Raw genomic sequence first — 21,044 nt, 5'->3', positions numbered from 1 at the left:
ATTGTAATGATAACATCTGCAGATGTGTGAAGGTTGATGAGATGTTTTACTGAAATCTGCACAGTCCACGTTGTAGGTGCGAGCAGGACATCACGGCATCGGCCCTCTCAGGAGTCCTTGAACGAGATTCTCAGCCGGCACCAAGAGCCCGTGACATCATGCTCTATTTCTGGCTTTCAAGTGGAGCATTCAGAAGCTAAAAGGTATCCGCTAATGGGGACCAGCTGCATGGTCGAAAAGCACCGCTCCATGCCAGAGACCTGGTCTGAGGAGTCAAGAGCAGCTGCCAAACCCTCCCCCAAAATCAAATTAGTGCTCATCTTTTTCGACATGTCTTCAGGATATTGTGTCAGCTCTGTCAGAAATGAACGTCGGTCTAATTCCTCGTCAGTCTGCACACATTTGCTGCACTGTTATGGTTAAATAATTGCGTCCTGGCTAGTTATTAAAGAGAAAGAAAGTCTTTCAGCGGTAAAACTGAGGAGCTAATATTAATCAGCGGCGGAGGCAAAATAAACAGATGTAGCGGCTTTTGGAGGGAGGATTACATTTCCAGGTCGGCGCTGCGAGGAGCGCTAAATATTGGTCATAACCTCATTTCACTCTGCTCACTTAAGTGGCTCTCAAGGGACCGGTTCCCTAATTCATTCAGGCAAAGCCAGCAAGCAGCATGTGTGTGTGTGTGTTCAGGAGAGAGTGTGTGTGTGAACTAAGATGTGAGATTTTCTGTATTTCCTACCTCAGGGTCTGAGTCATACCCAAGTTCTACCCACAGTGATGTAGACTCCAACACAAGCCTCCACCCCCCCCCCATCCCCTACTTACTTCCACCCCACCCACACAAACGCAGGCTCACGCACGTGCACGCCGGCTCGCCGCGAGAGATGACATCAAAGTGTTCAGAGGGTGTCTACCTACACGCTGTCATTTACAAATGATTCATCGTCAAGTGTTTGTGGGGACATTTGGACAAGAAAAAACACCTAGAGATGCTGCAGCATAGCTCGCTGCTTAGTCAGACGCAGGAAGCTTGGTGGCATCGAACACCAATAAATATTTGATGTCTTGAACAGATTTGGTATAGGCACTGATTTTATTAAGTGGGTTGAACTCCTAAACCGCTAACCAACAGCGTGAGTGCTGGTTAAACAGGCTTTAATACTCAACCTCGTCTCTGAGGAGAGGCTCTGACTGTCTGCCCGCCTCTTTGCTCCTGCTGTTGAAACTAGCTGTCATACATGTGCATCTTGGTCAGGCTGTGCGTATTGTTTGTGTGGAGGGTCCCGCCATAGCCGACATATTGCAGCTGCTGCCTGCTCTCACTGCGATATTAATGCGGAACATGATATAAGCACACAAAGTGACCTTACTTTGCCTCTGTAGAGGTCTTCAAGCCATAATTCATCTTCTGTGAAGCATATTCATCTCTGCAACTGGTCACAGCATGATTCCCCTAATTTACACAATTTTAATTTAAACTCAATGAAATTTCCAACATAAATCTGTACATACTGTAAATGTCATTGTATGCATTGTTTATTGTTTGCTTTATATTTCTGCACTGTTCTACACACACACACACACACACACACACACACACACACACACACACACACACACACACACACACACACATCTACACACACATAGCAGCTTGCACATTTACTATTTTTATTTTTTTTTAACTTATATTTCTGTGCTTCTATTTTATTGTACTTTCAAGCACCATTTTAATGCCTTACTGTTAGTTTTAGTGTACTTCTGCTGTAATGTCAGGGAGCCAATGCCGAAGGATTTTCTCTTACACTTGAGAAGAGACAGTAATCATTGAGCTGTATTTCTTTATTCCTGTGCAAGTACACTGAGTGCAATGTTTGACCCGGGGTCAAAGTCCCTGAATGTGCACACATACTTGGCTGATAAAGCCATTTCCAGTTGTTTTTCTCTGAAATTACTTGAAATGGTGCAATTATCAGGCGATAATCTAAACATTTGTCTCAAGGTATATGAACATCACTGCTTATCTTCACTCACAGCTTCTGTTTCCACTTCTCAGCTTCACGCAGGTCTCTGCAGACCAACAGCAACCTCGCTTCTACAAATATTATCTGGGTCAAACAGTAACACAATTTTAAAACCTTGGACTGGATGGATCGATTGCATCAAAAGATTTCAGATTTCAGGCAACCGGCTGAAGCCCCCGCAGACGCTTCCACCGCTCGTTTCTGCAAAACGCGTCGAACGTGGAGAGAGCCTCTTTTTAAAATTGATGCGCTGTGAGAAGAAACTTAGATTAAAAATGAATACCTTGCAATTGGCAGCTGAAAGCAATAGCTTAGCAGCGCCAAATATTTCATTCTACATCTGGGTCTGTCATGCTTGAGTAATTACTTCCTGTCTGTGGAGTCATCTCCATAATGCTGCAGACAGCCTGAATGACTGGTGCTGCTCTTCTGCCCTTTTCCCTAATAAGAGTACTCACAGCATATATCAAACAGTTAACACGTGATGACTCATCACTATCCAGGAACTCGCCACTTCCTCGGGCCTCAGTAGCTGCTTTGACTTATAGCACGATGACTGATTCAGAGTTGCGAGGGATCATTTAATCATCCACAAACAATAAACTCTGACTGTTTATAGTCATCTAAACTAAAGTCAGCATTTACTGTTTGTGCAAAACGCTCTGTATTCTACATGCAGCAAAAAAGACATATAAGGTTATCACAATGGTTGCACTTCTTCCCACTAATTTTCTATCTGTCATTGTTTATGTGAAGTGCTTGGTTGCATGTGGTTTCTCAGCTTTAAAGCACTGCATTTCTTGTATAAAAGGTTCTATACAAATAACATTTATCATCATTCTTCTCCTTCTTTTTATTGTCCTTATTACTGAGTTCTGCCCGAGCAGTGAAAAGGTCAAAAATGCTACCCGAGTTTTGAGATCTAAGCATCACATTGAGCTGAAATCAGTGACATTTCTGCATTGCATCATTAACTGTAATAAAGCGTATGCAGAAAGCAGCTTTCACTTGTTACCAACCAGTCAAGCAATTGCAAATGAATTCATCTTTGAACTGAACCAGGTGAAAAGTAGAGTCACGCAAGCTAGCCGAACTAGCTAAAAGTCTGTGGTGGTTCTGGGAGCTACATGCTCAGAGGGAATAATCTCTGCTTGCCTTCAGCGTCTGCAATTGAAATTCTCAGCGTGATCTTTGAATACACAGGCTGAATGACCCTAAAGAAGACTTTGTATGTGAGCAGCTGCTGTCTCCTTGTTAGGCTGATCTACTGTTCCTGCAACTTCCTGACTTTACAGCACTCTGGTGCCCTACTGTGCTGTTCATTAGAGAGATAATTACATCTGCAGGAGATCCTTCTGCACCGTCTTGTCACCTTGGCGTGTCTGATCAGAACCCCTGCCTCATCCCCTCCTTCTGTTTCCCCCGCCAGCCTGCTGTCAGACAACGGTCAACCAGCATCCAGCGCCTGGCGTAGAGACTAGCGGTGATGATTCATCCGGAGAAGGGCGAGATCCGTCTCCCTAATCAGACCCTAAACTTTCAAGGGTATTGATCAAGCATCTCTGTCAGAGCCATTACAGACACTTGATGCATACGCTGCGTGCCAAGGGCCCATCCCTGCTTCTGTCAATGTGGAGAAGATTAAAGGGAGAAAAGAATTAAGGGAAGAGAGGAAAAACAAGGCTTTGGGGGTAAATTGAGTAGAAAAAAAACAGAGAGGCTTCACTTTGCAAATCAATGCCTGCGAGACAGGAAAATTGGAAAATACGCTACCACTGTCTATCAGCGTGTGAGTATATCAGGCAAAAAGATAGCAGTGCCAAGGACACGGATAAATGAAATACCACATTTTTCAGAGTTATTTTATCAAGTCTGCAGACATAATTGTGCTACTTATGATGTATTATTATGTATTCTGAAGATGAAAGGCTTGTCAGCTTAAGGAAAGACTGGTAAACTTGTGCAGCCCAGTCTTGCTTGTCTTTGCGCAGTTTCTCCTCTCTTCCTGCCATGCATCTAGCCTGCAGGCGGCACGAACTGGGGCACAAACAATAACAGTAATCATGGAAAATCATGTGCTGCTCTGGCTGAGGAGACCAGCTGACTGGCTGACTGCTGGAGCCCGGAGGGCCTCCTGTACAAGCAACAGAGAGACAGGGAGGGGGTGGAAGGAGGGAGGGGAAGCAGCGAGGAGGAAAAAAAACAAAAAAAACAACAGAAAGCAAAGAGGAGAAGGATTCACCTCTCATACCCTCTCCTCGACAAGCTTAGTCATCTTCGTTTCCACATTCTGCCCTTGTCAGGGAGCTTCACCATCTCCCCTCCCTCCTCCCGCGCTCCCACCGCCGTGCCACCCTCTCCTCGTTCAGCACGCACCCCCATGGAGGTCCACACAGTGGTACATTCCGTGACTACAAACGCTCCTTTGGCGATATTGGCTGAAGCTTTAAGAGCAATGGGAGGACATGGCTGCGCGCCTGTGGCCAGATTCTTTGACGAATGTCCGTGTCATGATTAATAAACAGCGGGGTGGATCATTGACTTAAAGCAGGGTGCTAATGACCAGATGTGCATAGTGCTTACCCTTTAGATAAAACCACTGCCGCCCTAATTATTAATCTTTAAATGAAACTGTAATTGCTGTGTGAAATCAAAGCATGTTCCCAAGCTCAATCACACTTTCATGCAAAAGACATTACAGGAAAGACGCTGTCATAATTTCCACTGAAGCGAGTGTGACGGTCATGAATGAGCGAACCGCAGATCAATGGACGGCTCTGTACAGTAATCTAGTGCCATCTTGGCTTTCATTACAACATCGGCGTGTGAGTGATCAATTGGCTGGTGTCTTATTACTGTCTGGCTGGGCGGAGGAGACGCTCGGATCAACGTCTGGGGAGCTGAGGCCGTGCCGCTGGTCCCAAGTGTCCAGTGGGCAAGAGGCTTCACATCCAGCACTTTAATCTTTGATTTAATGGCATTACTTAAGTCTTAATGGTTCAAAATCTGAATGAAAACAATGGCAATAAAAATGCGACTCTTCGTAAGATCGATTTCAATTTTCCTGAGATCAATATAGGGAGATTGCACAGTTTAAAGTGGCTGTGTTTGTGTGATTAAAACATGCTGTAAATTGTACAGTGGTGTTTGTGTGCAATGTCTGGACATGTTCTCATGGAAAAATAAAAATGGTTTCCAACCTCACAGAGCCTGCTCAGTCGTCATTTCATGTGATTTTCTTCCCTTTGCTGCACCTAAAGGTCGACTGGGCCTCTGGTGTTCCCCACTGACGGCCAGGATCACAAATAAAAAACAGTACTCAGTGCATGTTAAGGACACCTTAGCCAGGTAAAGCCAGGTAAAAAACATTCTGTGTCTGTGGATGATTACAGTTGGTGCCAGCAACCAGAGTCAGCAGGAGCAGGAAGCTGCAGCTGAGAACATCATCTGCAGACCATGTTTGGCAACAGTAAATAAACAGCATGGGAAGAAGGCTCCCGTAGCCCCTCAGGGCCCTTTGAGTACAGTAACGCACAGCTGAGTGCTCCGGAGAACGCCGGCTTGCCTGCCTGTGTTGCGATACGGGGGCCGATGGGGGGTGGGAGGAGGGTCACATGTGTGCGGTGCTGCAGGCTTTGGGTTGTCTACATGCTCTACACGTCTTTCTCTTTCTCTGAACTGGGTCCATCGAGCACTGGAGGGGAGTCTTGGCTGTGACAGGGCCTTCAGATGACGGTGGAGCTCCTTATTTCCCTGAGAGGCTTATATTCCACCCTGCGCAACAGAGCGCATGTTACACCAACAGCAGGGTGAATCCATTGCTTGACTTGCTGAAATAAACTCAATAATGCACACAGTGTTTCACATTTGGAGACGATAAAATCTACTTATTAGGGCTGCAAAGCAACAATTATTTTCACTATCAATTAACCAAAACATCCACTGAGTGGCCATTTACTGTCACTGTCAACATAAACAGCTGCACATTGTAAATTTCATGTATATGTTGTTTATTCTTCTATGTGGGTGCTACTTTTAGGGGGCTTTGTCCTCATTAAACTGTGTGTCCTTTTTTCCTATGCAAGTTCATTGAGTGCAGCGTTTAAACGTCCCTGTATGTGCACACATATTTGGTCAATGAAGCCGAGTGTGATTCTGACTCTGATTCTAATCTCCTGAGCATTTTCTCCATTAATCATTTCGTCTATAAAATCTCAGAAAATAATAAAAATGTCCTGTATTGTTATGTTTCAACACTCGCTGTGACTCTGTTCTAAATCTGGCTGCCAGGGACACCTTCCGAGCAAGCAAAAAATCCTTTAAATATGTTCAAGTCAGCAGCATTTTAGCATCAATAAATACAAAGAATGTCAGGCAGCGATGGGTATTTGACACATATACAGCTAATGGTTGCCTCTGCCATTCTCCCGCTCTGTCACAAAATGGCCTGATGAAGTGTACGAGGAGAAGACAAGGGACAGTGGGCGAGCCGGCGAGGCATTTGAGGGAAGGGACAGGGGCACTGTTGGATTGTTATGCATGTAAGGGGGGATGCGGTGTTGCCTGGAAGCGCCGAGTGGGGATGGCGAATGTCACTCCGATCAGTCGAAAGTGTCATGACGAGTAGCGGAGCCGTGACCTCTGATGGGGGGAACAGAGGAGAGGAGGGAGACGCAAGGCAAAGCGCAACATAACCGAAAAGGCAGTGACAGCAGAAACAGAGGGAGAGAGGGAAGCGGGGGGAAGAAGAACAAGAGGGAGGGAAGTTTGCAGCGGGCCAACGCCTAATCCTGCCAGCGCTCCGGGCTTCGGGAACAGAGGAGTGATATCAGTAAAGACACATTCACTGCCTGCCTATCGCCTAAATGAGGCCACTTCTGTCTTCAAAAAAGAAGCTCGTTCACCACCTCCTCTGCAATCACACACACAGAGTGGAGAAAGACCTGGAAGCTATCTATTGCCCTCTTTAAGAATCCCACCATATGATTATCTGAGCATTGTTCCACACTGCTGGTGCCCGAAAATTGCTGCAAAATGACATCTGTATTGAAGAAGTCCTGTCGTAAAAGAAGTGTCAGATCATTGCGGCCTAATCGCAACTCGCCCGCACAAAGGTGATGGCTGCTTCTGCGGAATCAGCTCATTCTCATTGTCCAAAAAGGCGGAAACTGCAACGCTTATCTGCAGCATATTGATGAGAGGCACAACGGGGCCACTTTGCCCTTAGCCAAATGCCTCTGCACAATCGCAAATGTCTTCATAAACCATTAGAGTAACGCTGATATCATGCTGGCCAGTAAGACACCAGGATGAGCCAGGGAGTCGCTGGGATCGGCAGAGCTGTGTGTCAGCTCTGTCATTACACCATGACAGCCAATACATCACCACAGCGCCACCGCACAACCTTTACTGACGGTGGACATCAGTGAAATCGTCTGATGGTGGAAAAGTTGCTTCACTTTGGCAGAAATGAGTGCTTTCTCTGGACATGAAGTGACGGGAAGACTCAAATCCAACAGGAAAAAGGAAAGACATGCCGTCCAACATGGGACAAAAGATTTAAGATTCTTCTGTTCCGCTCAGTGTGTAAAATATATGAGCAGCATTTTGTAGTGCTTAAGTTTTCCCTTTTTCGTCTTGTAGTCTCGACTGTATATTACGTCCAGCGTGTAACTTCTGAGGAGGATAACAGCCCCGAGGCTAAAGTATGAGCTGGAGACCACATAACCCAGAGCTCAGACCTTCAGTCTGAGACGAATCCGGGATGAAAACACAGCACAGGCAGTCTCCGGTGAAGGCGCATTTATAATATGTCGACACTCAGACCGCCAGCGATCTGTTCCACAGGTGTAAGTGGGTTAATTCAAATTATTCTAAAGGCCATAGGGCAAGAAAAAAAAGCCAGATATTGAAATGGTTTTCTGGCTGGATTAATTCAAAATAGGAAGCATCATTTTAACACTTCAAACCCCTTTTAAGCTGTAATGTGAGATCACACCAAAGCTAATACAGACACAGCGTGCGCCTCGCCTGTGTCTCTGAAACCATGCGGATTACTGCGCTATCGGCGGGAACCGCCTGCGAACAAAGTCCTCCTCTCAACCAGCAAACCTCCAGAGTCTTCTGGAAACAGAGCGGGGGGAGCGTGTGACTAGAATTACTGACACACTTTCAGAAAGTGCTAATCTCCACTTACTGTAGGAATCATTACGTAAGACTTGCTCTTTTTTTCACACAAAAAAAGAGCAAAACCCACCAAAATTTCAAGCTCAATATTTCCATTGTGTTTCACAGAGGCGAGCCTGCAGCGTCATACAGCCAACATGGCTGAATACACACTGAATGTGAATTATGCCGGGGATTTTAAATGCCAGCTACTTATCAGGTTTTGCCCGAGGGTGTCTGAAACATGACGGTGCAATTAAAGACATCTGAGTTGGTTAAACACAGCGCGGCGGTAACACTGCAAGGACTGTGTGCAACAAAAACAACAGCTGAACACACACATATACACACTCATATAATACCGTGCTCTATTCTTTACAAAAACCACCATTATTCAATCTGGTCCAACTGGAGTCCAACTGGTAATTAGACCCACTTCCCAAATGTTTAAAGGGAAGCAGAAAATTTGCTCTCTTAAACTCCCCTGCACGATTTAATTTGGACATTTCATTTGCTGTTAGCGAGAGTCACTGAGTTGGAAAATTCTCCAGAATAATGGTACTGGAAGACCCAATGTTTGTGCCATGTTCATTTAAGCATGATGTACTGTAAATTAAAAGATAATTAGCCAAAGTTTCAATAAGGGATACTGCTGGGGAACAATGTATTTTCCATTCAGGAAAAGGGTTTGTAGGGATTCAAATGAGAGCAAAGCAAAATGTGGCACACAACAAGGTACTAAAGCAATTAAGTCCAATTTTATCGCAAACCACAACATGTTCTGGGTGAAATGGATCCACAAAGTCTTTCCTGTCCTGTCCATACTATCAAACAGGCAGGAGAGCCAAAAACACGACAAAAAATTCATTCATTGCTTACCTGCGGCAGGGCGGAGCTGAGCTGGCGCTGCAGAGAGTCGCGGTCGTAGATGACGTCCTGAAGATGCTGCTGGGCCAGGCCGAGGCTCTCCTGGGTCTCCCTCAGCGTGTCCAGCAGCCGGTCCCTCTCGTCCAGCATGTTGACCATCAGCTGCTCAAAGTGGGAGTCCGGGTCCGAGGCGCTGCTCTGAGAGCCGCGCTGGCTCAGCGCCGTGTCCTCGCTGATGGTGGGCATCACCTCGCACATCATCTTGGCGCTGCCGGGGAGGAGGGAGATCGGAGGTTACACAGAGTTTGGAGAACAAGATGAAGACGGCGTTGAATTTCATAATGTTAATTATGTTGTGTTCTCCACAGTGAACTCAACTGCTACACCACTGACCTTGAAGGAATCTCCTTTCTCCAGAGGGTTGCCTGTTATAAGCTCTGGTAGATCCTGAATAAAATGTTTATGTTACATATATCAAGCATTACAAGATCACCAAAGTAACTCTATGCTACAGTTTTACGTAGGCTGTATTTCCTCTTCTCTATTTTCTGTTGACCCCCAGGAGGAAATTAGCCTTGATGTAAAGTCATCCATTAACTGAATTACCCAGTAAAAAAGTCAAGTTTGATGTGCACACAAGCAGCCGTTTAAAACACATTCAGCAGCAAGAGGCAGCATTAAGTAATAGATGGCGATATTAATCAATAACAATTTACGGGGCCAGACCTGAAGCAGTTTAATTGAGTGAAGCAGGACTCTCTTCAGTTTCAGCTCTCAAAAGGTGCCAATAACTCTAACAGCAACCTTTTCAGAATAAATGTCATCGTGTGCTGCAGACAAACTGTTCGTTTAACCTCTCTGGACAGCAGAGCGCTGTTGTTCTGCAGGTGGGAACTGAGTTTTAATTTTCTTTACCAACATATTCTCCTTCAGGGTTACAGTGGGCTGCACACAACCCACCAGACTGATGGTTGGACAGCTAGTCGGCCCTTTGCATGGTCAGTAAAGCGAGTCAGATTCATGAAGCTCCACGCCAATCATTGATGATGCTTCACAGCCAAGCAATACCTATTCGTGCCCCCTTGCAACAGGCAGCATATATCTTTGAATTGTGAGCAGTTAAACCAGTGAGTGATGGCTCCTGAAGAGGTAAAACTCTACAAATTTTGCAATGTCCCACTCTTGTTAATCATCTTGCAGCCCTCCAGATTTATCTTGTGACCCACTAGAGGCGTCACAACCGCCAGGTTTGTAACCGCTGATGATGCTTGAACTTATTTTGTACTTTCCAATGATTTTGTTTTCTGAATGAATCGGATTCAGGCTTAAGGAATTAGAATTACATTAACGCTAAAGATCTTTATATTTACAGCACATATGTGTCCATGTCAGTGTCTGTGACGTGTGAATAACCACTATTATTTGCGTGGCTGTGCGCTTGTGACCGGGCCTGACACAGTTGGAGCTCGACTTGGCGTCATCCCGGCGGTTCAAAGCTGCAGAGACGTCTTGGGAGGCTGGCCGTTCTGCCCTAGATTTTACGCTTGTGCTGTTTAATGGGCCAGCCCCGATTGAGTTGCATAATACGCCATATCTATGCTATAGTGGAAATGTGAAGCCATATTCCAGCTTCCCTGAGGGACTTCAGAAAGCCCCAGGAGTCATCCTGACCAACGGCTGGTAGCTCATGAGCTAAAACTGGGTTTTAGCGTCATGGCATGTCGGAGTCATGTGATAAAGCAAGCTAAACTGAGCTTCAAAACATATGGGTTATAAAGACTTAAAGAAATGAGGTGAACATAAAAGAAAAAAGAAAGAAGAGAAAAGAAAAGATTTGATTATTTTCTTTCTTAGCGTGATTTGACTCCCAGATATCTTTAGCTTAGCAGCTATCTTCCTGCAGAGCACTTAACTGGCAGAACAAATACACCTTCCAACTGCACCTAAACTGTCTTATTTACTTATTTTATCTTATTTACAACCAAGCCAGTTACCAATACATCTAAGAATCATCAGGGTTTCATTCGGAGTAGCAGAAGTATGCCAAGCTAGCATCTTCAGGAGGACTTCTACATTCACTGGACGCAGCTGTTTGATGTTGTGACTGACGAGCCAACTGATTAAACCGCAGCGTCTCATTTTCTTACTTCCACACACAGAAAAAACAAGATGAAATGTGTGAATATAACAGCTCTGAGCAAAAGGCTCAAAGCTCGGCTAACCATTTCCCCTTGATTCCAGCACAAGCTACGCTAAGCTAACTCCATCCTGGACCAGATCTCTTGACTGCATACAGAGATGAAATTGATCTAAATCTTGTCATATAACTTCCAGTACAGCAAATATGTTACGCTAATGTCAAAGGCACTGCTAAATATATATTAACCCTTTCCTTTTTCACTCTTAAGCAAACATATATATAGTCATCAGCCAGTTGCTCAGTCAACAAATAAGACTTAAAAGCCTACCTCTACCCTTAATACTTCGATTTAATCGGTACACCACAGTTGGCCCAGGCCAGGTTTACTCAGTGAGATTTCAATATCCCATCGCCAGGCCTTGGTCCCCTCTGGGTGGGTTATAATGGCAGGTCTGTGTCTCAGCATGTGCTGGCAGTGAGACGGGGTCTCCCATATCTTCTCCAGGCAGCCAGCCAGATTCCCACCAGTTCACCATTCAGCCACCATTCGCTGCCGTTTAGACCTGAGAGACCGAGCTTGTGTGCTGCTTGGCTGGACTCTCCACACGTGCCAGCCTTCGCTTGGAGAGCGGGCCTGCCGGCGGACCGGCTGGGGCACCAGTGGTGCATTTTAAGTAGAAGGTAGTGATTTATTCCCAACTCTGGCTCAATACATGTTGGTTGTGCACAGGGAGGAAGGTGCTGGTTGCATAAAAATCCATAAGGCATGTGGCTATATCACAATAAACTTTAGGCAGAAAGTATTGATGCTGATTGAAAATGTTTATGCTGTGACAGTTAAATCCACCCTCAGGTGATCTTTTACGATGAAAAATTGATGCGGGATGTTGTTTGCTTGTATACTTTTTTTTGCTGTTGCCCCTTTCCAGACAACTCACATATGTCTCTGTTAGTGATTTCCTACAGTTTGCAACCTGCTATGTTAATCTGTAGGTTGCAGCAGAAACTTTATTGACACTGTTGCTGCAGAAATTGATATCTCTGCTCTGCAAAATGCAAAATGGCAGCTCTGAAAAGCAAAATGGCAGCTCTCGTTTCCACATTCTGACGGGTTAACCCCAACGTGTGACCTTTACTTGCGATCTTTTACATCGCTCACAACTTCTCAGTGATCTCACTCCGCTGTGGTCTCCATGATGCACCAACAAACAAACAAGCTCTGAAAGGCCAGGCACATTTTTGCTGTCTAATGGCGTTTCATCTCTCCTTTAAGCTGTGCGGAAAAGCAAAGTGTATTGAGGATGTTTTTCTGCTTCATGGCACATACAATCCCCTTTTGTCTTGTTCCTGCACCTTACGCTTTGATCTCACCGTGACTGCTGCTTTAATCATTTCTACTGTCTATGAAAAATCAATAGATACGGAGGGAGAGTGCATCGACTGATCTGCCTTTGTCTGCACCCTTAAACGTATGAGGCAGCCTCCTGAAAGCGAACCATATCACTCATTGAAACATTTATCCGCTTAATTGTGAAATTCAAGCAGCATCAAGCCTGCCTCTTTGGTTAAATTTGAGATTCAGAAAAAGAACAATACAATAAATATATCCTGTCTGTAAAGCCTTGGAGGTAAATGCAGTGATGAGCTTTGCTTTCGCCCAAAACATCCTCTTTTGTGGGGCTCCTCTGCTGCTCAATACTTGCCATTTACTATTAGTGGAGTGCAAATGCGAGCAGCAAGTCACTGGTTTCTCTTTAGTGTGAAGCGGAGAGGCAGCAGTGATGACAGGTAAGAGTTAGTGTGATCCTCTTGGATAGATAAACACTAATCACCCACAGTGGGCAGTGTGAATAATGTGTGGTCTGAGAGCTCTGTTGCCAGCTGGGATGCAGATATTGTCTAGATTGCACTCGCTAGCAGTGACAATACTACTTCCTCACATCTGAACAACCAATTTGACCCCCACTACAACCGCTATTTGGTCTACAGATATTCATAGAGCCTGAAACAGAGTGACTACAGATGGAGCGTCGCTGCACACAGATTTCCTCCGCAATGCAACATCGCGGCACATTATGATAATGTACACCAGGAAATCTGCCCTCAAATTGCACTAGCGTGTAAGACTTGGGCTTAGCATAAATGCATGTCTAATAATGAATATGTAAGATTTTATCTGTCAGAATGATACTTGTGGAGAGAAACTGGAATTTGTAGCAGGAGAATGTTGTACAAACAAGATGAAGCTTAAGTGACTGAGTTTAGCGCGGCTGGTTAAAGATGTTAAATGTGAGGCTGAAATTATGCAGGAATCACGGGAGGGAGGAACAGCAGCATGCTCAATTGAACACACTGTGGGCCACAGATGCAATAAGAAATGCACACAGACAGACAGGCAGGGATCATTGGGCTTTTCTCTCCATGCCATATGCCAATCAATGAATTATTCAGGGGGGTGGGAGTGAGGTTTTCTTCCCAATCAGTGCAACAAATCCAAAACCCCTTTTTTTCTGCATAGCAGCCCCATCCGAGCTCAGACACCTGGCTCCAGACTGAAGTCTAGCTGGCAGCGGGGAGTTGCTGAGTAAAGTCGCAACCAACATTAAGACAGAGGCAATGCTTGACATCAAATCCAACAATGATGAAATCACAGCAAAACCCTGACTACAGCTCTTTTTCGGTATTTTTCAGAACTCTAGGTCGGTGAAACCCAAAGCCACAGTGATCAACTGCTGCAGCCCAGTATTACCAGGAATTAAACTGGTCAGTGCGGCAGCTCACAATTTATTCCCAATGGCAGCGTTCAGTGCCAACGCATAAGTAGCAAGGCAGAATGAAAGGGTGTGGAAATCAAGAAATCTCTAATTACCTTTGCTTTTTTATTGAGCATCACCATGAACCTTCCCTCACCTCAACCAACTGCTTTAATTGCCTTATCTTTACACAATGTTCGCACTGCTTGTGTAACAAAAAATTCAACAGCATCAGTCCATAGCAGCACGAGTTCAAGCAGGGTTTTGCTGCTATCAGTAGTAGTGTAGGTCATTTTGGCAGCGCCCAACACACAATCACTGTACTGCTGTACAGAAGAAAATAGACTTAATAGAAATATGCTTCAGGTCATGATTGCACATGCAAAGCACGAGATGGTAGCATATGCTAACAGCTGTACTGATGGCAGATATGCATGAGACGACCCCTGTGCAGACAGGCCGTTATAATACCTTATTTACCTTATTTACTATAACAGTGACCTTTCCCAAACCTTGAAGGTGTCAGCATGCTTGAAAGGAAGTCGCTCATGTGATGAACAAGGACAACGTTTTAGGAATCTTTCCTCGAAGGCGTTCAGCGTCTTGCACGTGGTTTTACACATGTTTGCAAGAGATGTTCAAATCTTGTATTCTTTCTTACCTCCACGCAGCTGGCCAATCACTTCTCTGACGTCAGAACGGACATCGTAGGATATAAAAGTTTAAAACATTTATGTAAGCTGTGGTTTTGTAGATAGTCATAAGAATGCAATCTGATTTTCTGTGCTATAGAAACATTTTTTATTTGCATATGACTTCTGATTCCTCACTTGGGTTATTGTTATTCAAGTCAGGGCAGCAAAGAAGCAATATCTTTAAGATGATTATGCTCTTTATAAACAGCAAAACAGACAGAGGGAAGGTGATTAAACAAACAACACGAGACATATGAGAGTTCCCCTGAGTGAAGCTGAAGCAGGCAGTGAACTATCTATATGGGACAGATGTACATTTTGCCACTTATGTCGAACCACAAACGAACAAATCAGCAAGCTGCGACTAATTTCCTGAATGTCTCCAGTTAATCTCATTAATGGAAACAATTGTGTGAGCAGATAAGGAGCAGCACACAAAACAGCAGTATGTTCCTGAGCAATATATGGCCAAGTGAGGCAAATTCAGCAGTATTCACCACCTGGGAGACATCAAAAGACATGTGGAGGAGCGAGCGTGTGCAGAACAAGCAGAGGACTGAACACGACACTCTGTGGCTTTGGAGATAAGCTGTGCTACTGTACGCTTGCCGGGCTGACTTTGGAGACGCTAAAATAAAAACCAGCATTATTTAATAGTGTCTTTAAAGCTTCATTATCGTCAAGCATGGAATTCATAACTCTTAACTCATTAAGTAAGGAGACGGTCATTTAGAAAGGAGCGAAACAAAACAAAGCAGCCGCCAAAAAAAAAGCCCATTAGGAAGCTAATCTTTTATGAAATACGAGGTCAGCTTTTCTAACATTTGTAACACCCTATTAGGTTCATTCATGCCCTGTCCTCACAACATGAATACGAGTGCTGGACCAAATTGTTTTGATGATAATGCACTTCACTGACATCAGGACCAGAAGCACTAGGCTGATTACACACGTCGCTTTGCGTTCGCAGAGGGAGCTGACTACTGGGAAATTCCACTTTTAAATAATGTCTGCGTTTGATTCCTTGCCACGCAGCTGAACGCAAAGTGCATCTACACACTCTATTGATGAGCACAAAGGATAATGGGAAAACTGTTGCACGCCGCTCTGTCCCGCTTTGGCATCCATATCAGGCGACAGGTGGGAAAAGAGTGATGCAGCATTTTTGTCAATGGAAGGGACCAGATTGCATGGTACACTCATAGCGCTGAGAAATCCCATTCATATGGCTCCGTGCACCAGAGAGACTTCTGACAAGCAAGAGACAGCCTGCCAAGAAAACAACAATTCAAGTCTATTCAATTTAATCACTGCTACAGGAACACACAATAGCACTCAAGCTGGAGTCCACTGAGTGGATGGAGCACTATTAACTCATCTCCAACGCTGCAAGGCTGCACAGGGCCGATCTGTGGCCTGCAGCATTGTGACGTTGCAGAGAGCAACACTGATGCTAATTGGATGTGATTTAAGTGGAAATGATCAATGCGACAAGGTGAAAGGCTCCTGGATACTGAAAGAGGCACGAGGCATGAGAAAAGTAAAAATGCTGCATTAGCCATGATCGCCACAGCGTTGTGCGACTGGTGTAGGAGAGTAGCTGTACTTCTGTCCACCGGCGCTGATTGCGCCCATTCGAGACAACACTGCGAATGCAGCAGAAGTCCTACTTTACACGGTAGAAGCACAAACATCAAGGAAAAATGGCAACAACATCCTCAACTGTGCTGTTTTGGTTCACTATCACCGCTCACGGCAGAGTTTTTAGCAGAAGCGTGCAGCAATCATCAGAGAAAAACAGCTAATTAGCAGCTAGCTAGCCCAGTTAGCTGCTAGCAGGTGGCCATGATGCGGCACTTAGCAGCTAAAGAGCCAGATATTTCCCTCAATGTTGATCCGTGTCCGATGTGGAAATTGGAAACTGATAACGCAATCGCCGCATCAACTGAAGATGCTGGAGGAATGTGTCATTTATTCTTTTAAAAGTTAAATAGTTTTAAAACATTAGCTGACGTGAAAATGAGAAAACAACTAAAAGTTCTTCATGCAGTTTTTAACTAAACAATGAAGACACGGTGGAATTTCAAAACCCCGATGACATTATTTTTGGGGTAATTTCGTGGTCTAATATTTTAATATTTTGCTATTTCTAGGCCAAGAAAAATAAAAACATTTGACATTTCAATTAGAACTCCCTGCAGGAGCCTTATTCCACTAATGTGCTGAAGTTCATTTGGACGTCACCTGTAGAGAAACCTTTCAGTAAATGAATAGATCAGCCTCTTCGTGAAGTTAAATTAGGACACCGTCATACTGACAATTGCGTAAAAATGAAAAATAATCTCCTGCAATCTGTGAAAAAAGGCACTCAATCCGATTTTTGGTGCAATGACCTTCGTCAGGTGTTCCTTTTAACAAGTTCCACCCAGCACACATCTAAGACAGAGAAGCAGGGAAGGAAAAATATTCTGAACGCAATTAAACCCAAGGGCGACGTTCACACATCAAAAGAGGAGGAAAACATAATTATCCATAAAAGGAACAAACAAAAACACACCAACTGACTGTATTTTCTGCCTGTATCTTATTAAATGAAAAACATAGGCGATTGATATATATTGTTATCTATTATTTATGTCAAATGCATCAACAACTGTTGCTTTGTTCCCTTCAGTATTTGTATTTTTAGCCCAAAGCACAAACTGCATAATGGATCCTTGCAGCAGAGCATGGATGGGTCAGAAAAAGACCGTAAAGATCAGCCTGTGTCTGTAAATCGTATCGTGTGAACACACCAAGCAGTAAAAAGTGAATGGGATGAGGAGGATGGCACGGGTGTAGAGTTACACCCAGCCTGCTGCCATTAGGGTGGCGGGAAAGGGAGAGGAGGCTGTGCATCAAGTGTGTGAGTGTGTCTCATTTGAGTGTGTGTGAGCATCTGTGAGGGAGAGGGTGGGGATTCTGTATGTGTGTGTGTGTGTGTGTGTGTGTGTGTTCACCTGAAAATAAGTCTGCATGCACACAAGAACATGAAAGGACAGCGTGTAGCCTTTAACATCGCCCACAATCCCCTGCAGCAAGGTCATGCAAACCATCAATCGATAGAGACTGAATGAGAGCGCGGATGGAGGTGAACAAAAAAAGGCAATGAAGCTCAGGCTGTAACTGATGTGAACTATATTTCAGCCGGATTTTACCTCCCTGGCTATGGAGGCTTTGGCGCTCGTCAAGCCTGGTGCCCTTAAGCCATCGTTTCAGAAACATAAAAGCTTCTGCCACAGGTAGCCACCCCTCTGCATGACACCTCAAGGTAAGAAAAGCTCTGCCGGACACATTAGGCGGCGGAGTGCATTTGCATGGTCGGGGCGCATCACTGGAAAGTCACACTCCCCCACGCAAAACCGTTAAATGAAGCATCCCCTGTCTGCATAATGTGTCACACTTGGAAACTTCGGCGCGATGCGATCCATGCAAATATTAACTGTCATGGTCGCGAGTGTTAATGTGAAAGATCAGAGGAAGATCGCAGCTGTGCCCGCAGCCGTTCACCTTCCAGCGTCAGATCAAACCACCAGCAGCAAGTGTGCGTCTTTTCATTCATTCATCCATCCATCCCTTCATTCATTCATCCATCCACAACAGGAAGTGTGTAAGAATGTGTGTGAGGGCGGTGGATGGATGACAGAGAGGCTGTTCATGCTCTCTCCCTCTCTATAATAGCCGGTAATAATATTGTTTATAGGAGGGGCAGCTGTTCCTCCCATGACAGCTCCTCTTTTTTTTACTGTTATTAACCGCACACACACACATGCACGCACGCGCGCGCACGCACGCACAGAGGCGGCCTGACTGCGGCGCTCATCATCTATCCGCCGCTGTGAAATCTCCTCATTCTCTGAAATGATAATTGGGGAGAATCCTTGGCTATTGTCTCAAGTGCATTACATCATGCCAGCCGCTCAGTCTGCATCCCGCCCCCCTTTAACTCTCTCCTCTTTGACAGCCGGCAGTTTTTTTTTTTTCCTCCTGCAGAGCCTCACAATGTCAACCACACACACGAAATGCAGCCTATAGGTTATATACACCACGTATCCATCCACACCAGGAGCCCCCCACTCCTCCAGCCGACCCCCCCCCCCCCCATCAGTCCAGAGTTGAGGATGTGAAGAGGGCACCGAGGAAAATCACCTTGAGCCCGCAGGAATGGGGCAATGTAGGTCACCGCAATACCGGCGGCAACAGCGTGCATACTCACAATTTATTCCTTTACTATCAGCCGAGGCTCTGGCAGCGGATCAATGACAACTGCAGTCTCTGCAAGCTATACCATCAAGCGGACAATCCTAGGAGGCTTCTTCAGCGCGAAGCAGCAGCGGCGCCGAGGATCCGATCGTCAAGGTGCGGCCGGTCCCCGCCGCTGGCATTGTCCAAAAACAAAAGAGCAGGAGTAATCGCCAAATTAGCCGCGGTGGGGAATGACATTTGATTTCCGGGGCTGCACACGCACCGGTTAAGAAATTATGGCATGTCACAAATTCTGCTGTGATAAGCGGAGCTGGAAAAGACCATTGTGGGAGCTGACGGAGGGGAGGCGTGTGGAGTCTTAAAGTTGCAGCTGTGCAATTCTTCCTCCCGTCAGTGTGCAGACCTATCATAATAATAATGATAAGAATAATAATGTCGCCTATATAGAAGTTACTATAACAAAATGCGACAAAAATAGCTGCCTTTAGCACTGATTTTTGCTCGAAAACCAGCAAAATTAATGTGTCCTGATCCTGACAGCATTTGTAGAAAATCTAAAATTATTCCCGGTCTGTGGACCAATAAGGTCACGCTTTTCCATTCAGCAGAAAACATTTTTTCTTTCCCACAGTCAGTAAAGCAGCCGCCGCTTCACGCTCCAATATTTTGTCCGGCAGATGGTCTCTGCCGGGTTCAGTGTTGTCACTGGGGCTGCTCTGATCCGCTGACACTTGCATTTAGTTTCATATTCCTCCAGATTTTTATTATAAATGAGTGAAATCTCTCTCTTAATTCAAGGAACATCCAGAGCTTAATGCTTTGGAGCATATGCTGATGTTTTTGATATATATACCGGCTTTGCTCCAGCAGTTTAGATGGTCTTACCTGTTTCACCAGGACACTGTCTCCATGCACAAACAGGTTTATTCCCATTATGGTGTGTGACTGGTCACATCCCTGCAGCCAGCTTCCAAAACCATGAAAGTGGAAGTTATCATTCAGTAAATGAATGGCCACATTTCTGGAATGGGCTGTTCAGAAAGCACATGTGGATGTGGTGTCTGGGTGTCCTCATGCTGCACATCTGGCCATCTGCTGCAGCTGAGAGTGAAACCTGTGAGTCATTGTTCTAAAATCCTTATTTATTAATTTATTATATTTGCAGTGAATGGAATTATGGTGGCGTCCTCTTCTTCTTCTCCTTCTTCTTCTTCCTCTGGGATCCACCTGAAGGTCCGCTGGGGCTCCCTGTGCCTATAGGAGCATGCCCAGAGAGGCACTGGTCTGGAAGAACAAGCGCAAAGAATGAATGAAATAGTAATAAATTCAAACTGGCATTTTTCTAAATACATATTGTTCATAATAAGAGCTGTGCTGTGGACATCCAGCTCTTGTGCAGCCGAAGGAGGCACCATAAGACGCCTTATTTCTCCTGATTAAGGAATAAAAGCAGCTTTGTCTTCAGATTCAGAAAAAGGTTTATGAATTGTTATGTGTTGGCCTGCAGGTACCAAAACGCTGCAATGTCACCAGTCGATGAGTCCATGCTTAATCTTTTCCTTCAGAATTAGTTTCCTCTCTGGAAGTCAGCTGGGTTTTCTTTATTCAGAGGAAGGCATAAATGTTTTAGAGCAGCCTGTGTTCTCTGTGTGTCTGCAGGAAGCTGGAGATTATTAGCAAGTGACTAAATAACTGGATTCATATTTCAAATGTGCAGCGGTAAGTTGGCAAAAGAAAGAAAACTACACGTTGGCAAAAAGCACAAACGAGCCCACGGGTCTTGGGCAGCTGCTCAATTCTGATTCACGTATCAGATTTGACTGTTTTGGGGCCACAAATCGATGCTTTTAGACTGTCACGTCCTAAATAATCACACCAAAGTCACAGGTTATACTGAAGGAGCTGAATATGGTTTTGTTGCTGATATTGGCTCCTTGTAGAATAATCATTTATGGGCGATTGACAGACATTGTTCTTTTTAGAAGTTTTTACCTCCTTTCATCTGTTTTGTCTCACTTAAACTACTGCTTTGTGTTGCCTTCCTGACTGATCTTTCTCCTGTTTCAGATTTGTCTCAGTTTGTTTTTGCTGAGCCAAAATTAAGACCAAACTAGATCCTAACTAGAGCTTGACAGGAAAAATGGCCAAACACACG

The 21,044-nt window shown here is 44.8% G+C and overlaps 1 protein-coding gene across 1 annotated transcript in view; it reads right to left on the bottom strand.

Annotated features, from left to right (window-relative positions):
- ppfia2 (PTPRF interacting protein alpha 2) overlaps positions 1-19,030 on the bottom strand; it is a 144,820-nt gene extending 125,790 nt beyond the window's left edge. The window contains exons 1-2 of the mRNA XM_070991634.1: positions 18,900-19,030; positions 9,069-9,324 (exon numbers count right to left, since the gene is read on the bottom strand). Of these exons, the coding sequence (XP_070847735.1) occupies positions 9,069-9,317 (249 nt within the window). The 5' untranslated portion in view covers positions 9,318-9,324; positions 18,900-19,030. The remainder of the gene's footprint in view (positions 1-9,068; positions 9,325-18,899) is intronic.
- Positions 19,031-21,044: the final 2,014 nt, after the last annotated feature.

Source organism: Chaetodon trifascialis, chromosome 22 (genome assembly GCF_039877785.1).
Source record: "Chaetodon trifascialis isolate fChaTrf1 chromosome 22, fChaTrf1.hap1, whole genome shotgun sequence".
NCBI classification, from domain to species: domain Eukaryota; kingdom Metazoa; phylum Chordata; class Actinopteri; order Chaetodontiformes; family Chaetodontidae; genus Chaetodon; species Chaetodon trifascialis.
This window is presented reverse-complemented; position numbering and strand designations above follow the sequence as displayed.